The sequence below is a fragment of the Sinocyclocheilus rhinocerous genome, unplaced genomic scaffold, assembly GCF_001515625.1.
Source record: "Sinocyclocheilus rhinocerous isolate Xijiao unplaced genomic scaffold, SAMN03320098_v1.1 scaffold428, whole genome shotgun sequence".
Taxonomy (NCBI): domain Eukaryota; kingdom Metazoa; phylum Chordata; class Actinopteri; order Cypriniformes; family Cyprinidae; genus Sinocyclocheilus; species Sinocyclocheilus rhinocerous.
In genome coordinates, this window is record NW_015664017.1 from 194182 (window position 1) to 205085 (window position 10904).

General features: G+C 34.5%; 1 protein-coding gene across 1 annotated transcript in view; it reads left to right on the plus strand.

Annotated features, from left to right (window-relative positions):
- The window catches only part of LOC107729320 (TBC1 domain family member 9B-like), a 23103-nt gene extending 15364 nt beyond the window's left edge, over positions 1 to 7739 (plus strand). The window contains exons 13-22 of the mRNA XM_016539782.1: positions 164 to 246; positions 939 to 970; positions 1032 to 1048; positions 1134 to 1202; positions 1976 to 2216; positions 3543 to 3609; positions 3952 to 4007; positions 4303 to 4362; positions 4449 to 4546; positions 5994 to 7739. Of these exons, the coding sequence (XP_016395268.1) occupies positions 164 to 246; positions 939 to 970; positions 1032 to 1048; positions 1134 to 1202; positions 1976 to 2216; positions 3543 to 3609; positions 3952 to 4007; positions 4303 to 4362; positions 4449 to 4546; positions 5994 to 6626 (1356 nt within the window). The 3' untranslated portion in view covers positions 6627 to 7739. The remainder of the gene's footprint in view (positions 1 to 163; positions 247 to 938; positions 971 to 1031; positions 1049 to 1133; positions 1203 to 1975; positions 2217 to 3542; positions 3610 to 3951; positions 4008 to 4302; positions 4363 to 4448; positions 4547 to 5993) is intronic.
- The last annotated feature ends 3165 nt before the right edge of the window (positions 7740 to 10904 follow it).

Here is a 10904-nt window from a genome sequence, read left to right on the forward strand (position 1 = left end):
GACCACATTTTAAAAAACGATATATCGAAAAATCGATTTTTTTGCCCAGCCCTATTATTTATGTGTTTATATATGTGTTTTTTTTTAAAGCAACATTTCCCAAAGAACATAAGCACCCAGACAGTGTCTGTGACATGTAAATGTGTCTGTCACTCTTCTCCAGGTGGCATTAGCTGTGCTACATGCAAACATGGATCAGCTGCTGTCCTGTTCAGATGAGGGAGAGGCCATGACTATTCTGGGCAGGTGAGTGTGCCTAATACAACATCATACAGTTCATAGTTTACATGACGACTAAAGAGTGAATGCAATATGAAGGCAGTATTAATTTTTGAGTTTTTAGATGGCATTAGCCCAAAGCAATTAATGTGTTTTTTTTTCTTTTAGATTCAGTTTTAACCCTATAAAGCCTACTGTATAATATTTGATACACAAAAAAAGTCTCTTAAATGTTCAACATGATCAAAACTTTGCTGAAAAAGCTGTCACACACAATCTACTACAGGCCTTCTGTCGTCTGATTGATAGTTCAGAACATTTACTGGACTGAAGTGATTATAGCTTTTATTATCCAAACATCATAAAAAAAAAAAAGGCAGTATCAAATAAAATCATCAGGCTTTTGAGAAACGTTTACATGTTCATCTCTCAATCGTCATTGTATTGCTTTGCATTATGTTTTGATAATCAAACAAAGCATTTAAATATCATCTTACTAAGACACATTATTGGAGATATTGAGTGATGACTGATATTTATATCATTTATCTATACTGTTATAAAGATCTCATTGATTTACATTACAAGCATCAGAATTTCATCTTACTTTTTGGTCATATAAATAGCATATGCACCAAATTTATTTATTTTATTTTTTTTGCTCATTTTGGGCCTATGAATAAGATTGAGCTGTTTTTTCTCCATATTCTCACTATCAGACTGAGCCATAAAACCCTAATGGACCAGATATGTTACTTAAAAAAAAAAAACACACAAAAAAAAAGGCAAACATTAGGCTTTACAGGGTTAAGCTGCCAAGAGGAGTGTGGTAAGTGTGTGTTCATCAAAAGGTCTTATTTCACAATTTAAAATCTCCACATGTGATCATTTATGCTTTATTGTGTAATATTTAGGTGAGAGCGATCATGACAGAGTCCGCTTTCAGTATTGAGGAGTTGGAAGAATTGTATGTTCTTTTTAAGGTAAGATAAATGCGTAAGTTTGTTTGTTTGTTTGTTTTATTTATTTAGTTGTTTATTTAGTATTATTATTAAATATTAATTTAATAATATTAAATAATGTATTATTATTATTATTACATATTTATTTGCTTTTTTTATATTTATTTATTATTTTATTTATTTTGCATCGAAAGGTGTTTTATCTGATCTGTCACCTAAACTAAAGGAACCACTTGCTGTCAGTGTATTTGTGTACATTATAGATGGTACCACCAAACATTTTATTAATTAATTTATTATTTAATAATATTTTTAAAGTAATGTATCATCATTATTACATAATTTTTTTTGTCCGTTCATTTGTTTTTAATTTGACTGATTTTGTTTGTAAATGTGTTTTATTCTGATCTGTGTTCTTCCTAACACTTTACTGCTCTATTAAAACTAAAGAGAAACCATTAGTTGGTGTATTTGTGTACATTATAGTTGGTCAGTTAGTCAGATCTTGGTAACAATATATATATATATATATATTTATTAGATGGAAATGTAACTAAAATGGACTATATATTAAATAACCATGTGGTAATGCTTTTTTAATGAACCAGTGATTAAATATTTTACAGAAAGGTGCTTTTCATTTGGTGATTTTCTTGAAGCAGTCTAATTGGATGATTGTATAGTTGCATGCATTTGTCGTATATGTCTACAGTACCTACTGTCATGCCATCCAGCTCTAGATATTGTTTGTGTAATTGTGTGAATGCTAGTGTATTTATGTGTGTCTGTCCCAGGCGAAGCACATCATGAGTTGTTACTGGGGTGCGAGTAGCACCGCGGCGGAGCGGCACGACCCGAGTCTGCCGTATCTGGAGCAGTATCGCATCGACAGCGGCCAGTTCACTCAGCTCTTCTCCGCTCTGGCACCCTGGAGCTGCGGCCTTCACACCAACACGCTCTCCAGCCGACTCTTCCGCCTGCTCGACCAAAACAAAGACTCTCTCATCAACTTCAAAGAGTTTGTCACCGGACTCAGTGAGTGGATGCATTTACACCACAGCTTGTAGATTGATAGAGTCAGAGTTTGATTACAGCTTCAGATAAGAGCCCAACAATCAGAGACCTCAAAACCCTCTCCATAGGGTTCAGTTCAACCATTGAAATGCGTCATTGGGTAAAAAATTTTTTTTGCATCATACACTAACCATACAGAACCCTTTCAGTATATATTGAAAGTTCAATTATGATGTCACACAGAACAGAATACAGAATGAATAATAAACACCTGTCAGAGAGACTCGAAAGCAAATTTGGCATTAATGTCACTCATGCCCACATATTGAGTATTCTTAATAAATGATATAAAATTAGATTTTATTGCATCCTTGGACTAATTTCATAATCCTTTGTCTTGTAACTTGTGAGAATGAAAGTGTTAGGTGATATTTTGATAGCTTTCGAGTTGGCAAGTTTGATTTATTTTTTATGAATCGATGTGTCTGTTTCAGTGAATTGATTCACTCTTGATTCAGAGATTCATTTGCATGATCAATATACACTACCGTTCAAAAGTTTGGGGCCTGTGAGATTTTTAAAAATGTTTTTGAAAGAAGACTCTTATTGCTCACAAAGGCTACATTTATTGGATCAAAAATACAGTAATACTGTGAAATATTGTGACAATTTAAAATAATAATTTTCTACTTGAATATATGTTAAAATGTCATTTATTCCTGTGATCAAAGCTGAATTTTCAGCATCATAACTCCAGTCTTCAGTGTCACATGATCCTTCAGAAATCATTCTAATATGCTGATTTGCTGCTCAAGAAAAATTTTTATTATCATTGTTGAAAACTGTTTTGCTGCTTCATTTTTTTATTTTAATTTTTCTCAGGATTTTTAAAAAATGAATTCAGGATTCAAAAGATCAGCATTTATTTTAATTAGAACAACCGACAGATAGTTTTGTAACATTGTAACATTGTGTCTTTATGGTCACTTTAATGCATCACTATTCAGCTTTGCTTTGCATGTTTATTACTATGCATGTATTGTTATATTGGTGCATGTGAATGAAAATGATGAAATAGCGTTCTATTCATATAGTTATAAACTGTGAAAAATAGATTTTTGCTGTTTTAGTTATTATATTAAACATTTTGAATCTACTTTGCAACCCTGTTTGGTGGAAATAATATATTAGAAATATATTTATAGAAAATAAAAGGTCAAATTATTGAGGGATAATTCAAGTTAGTCTGCATGTATTGTGTAACAACAACTTAAAGCAAAGAAGTAACTGTTCTAAGCTTCTCGATATCTTCATCATAACAGTTTTTGGTTTGTTTTTGTCTCTCAGGTGGAATGTATCATGGCGATATGACGGAAAAACTCAAACTTCTCTACAAACTCCCGGCTGAATTACAGTACTACTGATAGAGCTTCACTTGTATTCAACTTGTATTTCTTCAGCAGTATATGAGAGAATATTCTATTTATTCCAAACAAATGTAATTGTTATTAATACTCTCTTTTAGTTTTCGGAATGGTTTATTTTTAATGAACATGCTTTGACTTTTCTGATCTCCCTGCATGTGCCTATGGATGGTTTGGTCCAGGCTTACTGACTGATAACTAATTATTAATCTTCTGCACTCTTATTTTCCTCATTTTATGCCCTCCCCCCCAAAAAAAATATTCTCTCTTTTAACTCTAACACTTTCTTTCTCTCATTCTCTCTCCCCCTCTCTTTCTTTCTTTCTCATCTGATCAGATCCTCCCTTCCTGTCTCATCTGGACTTCCTGGCACAGGAAGTGACCTCAGGTTTGTGTCTGTCTATCATTCCGAGTGCATTCTCTGTCTCTCTGGTGTTTGGGGCATCAGATGATGCTGTCTGTGCAGATGACTTTTTTTTTTCTCCTCTGTTGGTTTTGGTGTTTTCCAGTCTTTTTCACCATCTGTCTTTCACATGATATCGTCTTACCTTTGTGGTGTTCTTTTCATTTTTAACCATGGGTTTGATGTCATGAAACCTTTCTGGTGAACTCTTTTAAGTGGTTAATGGTTAAATGTCGTTTTGATGTCAGTGTTTATTAATGCAGCATTAATGTCGTAACAGGTGAGGAGCTGAAGGAGGCAGGAGACGCATCAGCGGCCGGAGACACAGATGAGAGAAAAGGTGATAATACTCGGCTTTTGATGACTCCGCTAAGGAATCTGTTTAATCTGGTTATTTCTTTAATGGCAATGTCGTGTGTTTTTCAGAGGAGAAGCCGAAGGACTATAAGTACTATCTGAGAATGTGGGCCAAAGAAAAAGAGCCAAAGAAGGAGAGTATCAAAGATCTGCCTCGGATGAATCAGGTGACCAGTATACACTGATCTCGCTCTCATTTGTTGGGAAAGAAATTTAGGCTACTGTATGTTCACATTGCAACTGAATGTGGCCTAAATCAGATTTTCCACTGACAAATAAGCAGATGCATATCTGATGTTTGTGCAGTGATTTCAATGTGTGAACAATCAGATCTGATTTCAACTTTTTACCTGTCATAACTGCATGCTTTATTTACCCTCGGCGTGAACCGTAAAGTGATTTATGAATTGCATTGTATGAAGTGTTGCACAGAAAGCTGCAAAAATATATGTTGATGTGCATTTTATTTTTTGGAAAATCATGAAGAAATTAAATTCTAATGTGGAGAGTTAAAACCCAAAGTCCAAAGCTGTTCTTGTTCTATAATAAAAAGTGCATTTCAATTTGAAAGTGGATACATTATTATTAATGTTATATTATATAATTAATATTATTATTCTAATAAATCCAGCCAGATTGTGGATTCTGAAAGTACTTTTTATATGTACCATATGTTCTTTTGGTACATTTTTTCATATGTATGTATTTGTGCATTACGTCTATGCCCTGCGCTTACACAGTTAAAATTAAGTATTCAGATTCAGAGGTTTACATGCATAATATTTTCCTATTTAACTAATTAACATGTGTATCACTCCTTTTATTGGATTATTAATTACTTGTGCTGTCAAACGATTAATCGCATACAAAATAGAAGTTTTTGTTTGCATAATATATGGTGTGTGTTCAGTGTATATTTATTATGTATATATAAATACACATACAGTATATATTTTGAAAATATTTACATGTATTTACATGTTTATGTTTATATTCATAAAATGTATATTATAAATAAATATATTTAATATATAAACATTTCTGAAATCTATACATGCATGTGTGTGTATTTATATATACATAATAAATATAAACAGCATACGTACATATATTATGTAAACAAAAACTTTTATTTTGGATGCGATTAATCGTTTGACAGCACTATTAATTACTTAATTTATTAACTTATACTTTATATGCTAAAAAATGATATCATACTTTGAAATTACCATGATTTTGCTCTTAAATCATTTTAACAATTATTAAACTGTAAAGTTATTTACGAAATGCACTGTATGAAGGATTGAGTATTAGATCTATATATATATACTGTGTATATGTGTGTATATATATATATACAGTGGGTACGGAAAGTATTCAGACCCCCTTAAATTTTTCACTCTATATATAAACCTTCAAAAATTTAAATTCATTGGGCTGTGTGTATGTATGCATGCATGTGTACACAACACATTTTAATTTGATTTAAAATCATATCAAATCAGGATTAAGTTATTAAGTAGCATCCTAGTATTGCAGTGTTTTTTCAACCTATTGGAACAGAACATAAGTATTAAGACTACAACACATTTTTGTGTGGTCATTCAATTACAGGAGCAGTTCATTGAGATGTGTAAGACTCTCTACAACATGTTCAGTGAAGATCCCATGGAGCAGGAGCTGTATCACGGCATCGCCACGGTGGCGAGTCTCCTGCTGCGCATCGGAGAAGTGGGTAAGAAATTCACCAACAACGGCAGCCAGAAAACCGAAGTCCAGCTGCCCTCAGCAGTCGACGCTCTGCAGCCGGAGAGGGAGGACTCGTCCGGGGAGGGAGGATCAGGACAGTCCTTGGTCTCCAAGGCCCTGGCGGAGGCGCAGCTGGAGACACCACCTGCAACAGCGGCCGGCTCCGACGAAGAGGCCAAAGATGACACGTCCGTTTCGTCCTACTCTGTAGTGAGTGCTGGTTCGCTGCAGTGCGAGGACATCGCCGACGACACGGTGCTGATTGGCTGCGCGAGCGGAGACGTGGTGGATCGGAGGCGGGGCAGTGTGCCGGATGCCGATTGGTCGATCACCTTTGAGCAGGTTTTAGCATCGTTCCTGACAGAAACATCGCTGGTCGACTACTTTGAGAAAAAACATGACATCCAGAGCAAAATAACAGCATGCAAGTCACTGAGAGCCGTGGAAAGACAGACAAGTACGTCAAGCGATCACGATTTCTCTCTGAACACACACTGACAGGCTCATAAAAACATGCATGAAAACAAACACACAAATACAAAACAAGAATATGTGTATGTATGTCCGGTTATTATCTATAGGAGTTTGATACTTCTGTGTCATAGTCAAACAAATAGTGTTTAATTCAATACCAGTAACCTCTGGAGTTTAGATGTAATAACCACGTTTCACTCTAGCATAGGGGTTTTGATGGGTTGAAAGCGTCAACTAGCAGGTCTGGAATAGAGGATTATGGGATATGGCATGCTTCGGCTCATACAGATCAAAGAATGAAACATCACACTAAAAATATTTGATTTGCACACTGAAATATCCCACACTACAGTGTACATGACTAATGCTTTCTTGCACGCGTGCTATAGCTGGATATATTCTGTGTATTCAGGAGTAAGAAGTGCCCTTTCGGTGAAGAATCCAACTCATAGCTCTGCTCAGATTCACTTCAACCCCTCAGATGGAAACAGTCTCTTAGCTTTGGTTCAAAGCCATGTTTCTCTGTGTTAAAAATCAGCTTTACCGTTTTTAAGTAGGTCATTGCCTTACTGAAGTGAACAGATGCATCGTTTGTTCGAAGACAGCGTTGCACGTGTTTGTTGTGGTGTTTTGCGAGGACAGCGCCATAGTTATGTTCTGTCAGATGTTTGGTCACCAGAAGCTACACAAGCGGTACAGCGCTGGCTTATCTTAGCCGTCCAAACCATAATGAGAGATGCAGTCAAAAATGTAGCCGATTAATTTAGCACAATAATGGCCTTTACCACATAAAGCAGGAATTTTTTCTCTTTTATTCTCCAAAAATGTTTTTTGCTGTCAGGCCAGAATAAGCATGTACAATCACTGGGCTTCGTTCATGAAACTCAAGCAGAGCGAATTTGGCATTTGTACATGAATTGTCACATTGAGATAAATAAAAACATTCATAAATTGGATTGAATGCACAATGCAAACAACATTTGTAAATGTTTGTAAATTGAGGCACTGAATTAAAATTAAGCATTCAAGAATTCACTAAACTGTTGAATTAATCATGTAAATTATTAAATTAAATTTAGTGCATCAATTTACTGTTTTATAAACACTTTTTAGGCATTGTGTGTTAAATTAAAAGAAAACATTCAGTATGCATTAAATTGTTGCATTGAATAAAAAATTCATATGAAATTTTATTTACTTAATTTAATTGATACATTTGAATTTAGATAAACCATTCTTATAAATAATAGCATTCAATTAATTAAAAAAAATACGTTTGCATATTTTTATGTAAATTTATGCACTGAATTAAAATTCAAGAAATCATGTAAACTGTTGAATTGAATCATTATGTAAATTATTTAATTTAATTCAGTGCATCAATTTGCATTAATTTACTGTTTTGCAAATGTTTTATGCATCGCGTGCTGAATTAAAAGAAAACAGTCAGCATGCATTAAATTGTTGCATTAAAAAATTAATTGCATCTGTGTGAAATTATATTTACAAAAATGTATGTTTGAATTTAGTTAAACCATTCTTATATAAGTCATAGCTTTAAATTAATTTTAAAACATTCTTAATTATTTTTTTCCCTCTGTAAAATCATTGAAGGTTAAACATTTTTGCTTGTGTTTTATAAATGAGGCCCTGTTATGTTTATTTTGGAATGCAGTAAAAGTAAAATTTTCGTTTCTTGATCGCTATGCTTCTTTATATCAAATGAAGATGGAGAAAAAATGGAGATAACTTTTAGTCTGGAGAAACGCTCCGGCATAACATGATGTTCTAGAACGTTTAAAAAAACTTATTCTAAGCATGTACATTGAGATGAAACTAGAACCTGTTGTTTAAGGACAGGCTTGGCCTTTTCATCCTGATCTTTAATCACATGACTGAATGAGTCTGGACGCTTGCATGTAATCAGATGTAGTTGAGCTTCTTAACCTGTAAATAGTTGCATATCACATTATTATAGCAGAAGTTTTATCGTCAAATCGTGCAATGATCGTTCTGGTTTGTTTTCAGTCATGTATCGCTCTGCTTTTGTTTGTCCCGTCACCTGTAATTGGTTTCTATTCTATATTTGTGATTTTTAACAGTTGCTTTTGTACTAAGTAAATTAGCTTTAAATTAAGCCTGTTCAGGCTTTAAAAAAATCCTGAAAGATTTCAGTATTAATTTTCAGTTGTTTAAAGAGCTTTAAAACATGATTTAAATGGGGCAGAATTCAGAAGACAATATTTGGACCAGTACAAATGAGAAATTAAATCACTGATGCATTAAAATATATAAAAATGTTATTAAAATTGCTCACATTGATTTAAAGCATCAGTTCATCTCCGCTATGAAATGCACTTTTGTCATTTGAATCTGAATGTGAATGAATCTCCTGCTCCTGCCACATGACCTCTGTCGAACTGTGAAAATAACTGACTTCACCTCACTGTGATTCTAATTAACTGTTAATTCATGCACAAACTAACACTGTTTCCACTTTCATCCTGCATTTCGCAAAAGGAGTGAATCTGTCCTTGTTATTCTCTTGCTGGAGAGTTCCAATTTCTGTAGGCTTCTGTCTGTGACCTGCAGTTACTTATTGTCATGAAAGCAGTATTGTGTAATATTATGTAATAAAAATCAAGTTATGGAAAATCTGAGCGTTTTGAGTCTTTTTGTGCACATCCACTTTAAGTTAACGCGAGTTGTCCAAAGCACAACAAACCTTGTAACCTCAGTCATGACTGAAAGAAATGTGCCAAGAAACATCTTCCAAAATAAAGCACTGATTACTTTTATTATGTAATGAACAAAGGAAAATGACTCTCAGTGAAATGTTGCATTAGTATCCGTTTGCAAAATTAGACCTGTTTAATTTAACCATCAGTGGTTAAATTTATGGATTGAAAGTCATTTTAAAAAGATTATAGAAAATTAATAATTATAGAAAAATAATAATACTAAAAAAATGTTTGTATTAAACACTCTTAAAGGAATAGTTCAACCAAAAATGAAAATTTACTAATCTTCAGGCCATCCAAGAGGCACACGAGTTTGTTTGTTCATGGGAACAGATTTGGAGAAATGTAGCATTACATCACTTGCTCACCAATGGATCGTCTGCAGTGAATGGGTGCCGTCAGAACGAGAGTCCAGCTGATAAAAACATCACAATAATCCACAAGTAATTCACACGACTCCAGTCCATGAAGTGAAAAGCTGCATGTTTGTAATAAAAAAACAATTAAGACATTTTTTACTTAAAACTGTTGAGTCCTCTATCCATAATATGCTTTCTCCAGTGAAAAAGTTGTCTCGTCTGAATCAGGAGAGAAATATGCACTGATCAAGCACTGTTCACAAGTGAAAATAGTCCAAAACAGATCTAAACAAATATGTGGGTGAATTTTGATGTGGGAGGACAACAGGGGATGGACTTTTTCAGTGGAGGAAGCGATATTATTGATTATAGACTCGTATTTTGGCCGGAAGCCATTTAAACCGCCTTAATAATGGATTTGTTTCTTACAAACACACAGCCTTTTACTTCACAAGATGTTAATTGATGGACTGGAGTGGTGTGGATTACTGTCATGTTTTTATCAGCTGTTTGGACTCTCATTCTGACGGCACCCATTCACTGCAGAGGATCCACTGGTGAGCAACTGATGTAATGCTACATTTCTCCAAATTTATTCCCATGAACAAACAAACTCATCTACATCTTGCATGTCCAGAGGGTACATTACATTTTAGGCAATTTTTAATTTTGGGGTGAACTATTCCTTTAAAAATATAGTTTAAAGGGTTCATATGATGTTGCTAAAAAGAACATGTGTTTATGCGGTTTAAGGTTCAAAAAACACATTTTCCACATACTGTACATTATTGTTTCTCCTCTATGCCCCGCCTTCCTGAAACGCCTCGAATTTTACAAAGCTCATCGGTCTGAAAAGCAAGGTGTGCTCTGATTGGCCAGCTATCCAGTGCGTTGTGATTGGCCGAATTCCTCAAGCCAAAGTAGTTTCGCATTCACAACAAAACACAGCGTCTCCACGACATGGCGGCGGCGGCAACAACAAAATTACAGCGAGAATAAAAGTTACGCCTTCTTTCTTTGCGTGAACATTTGGGTGGCGTTATGCAAATCTTCCCACATCGTGATGTAGATATGTGGGGGCGTGTTAGAAAGAGCTGTTTTAGGAGGGCGTGGTTGACTTAACTTTTATAAAGAATATCTCTTTGGATTTGAGACTTTAGTCTTTGCAACTTTACAGATCTTCTTTATGCACCAAGAGCTTG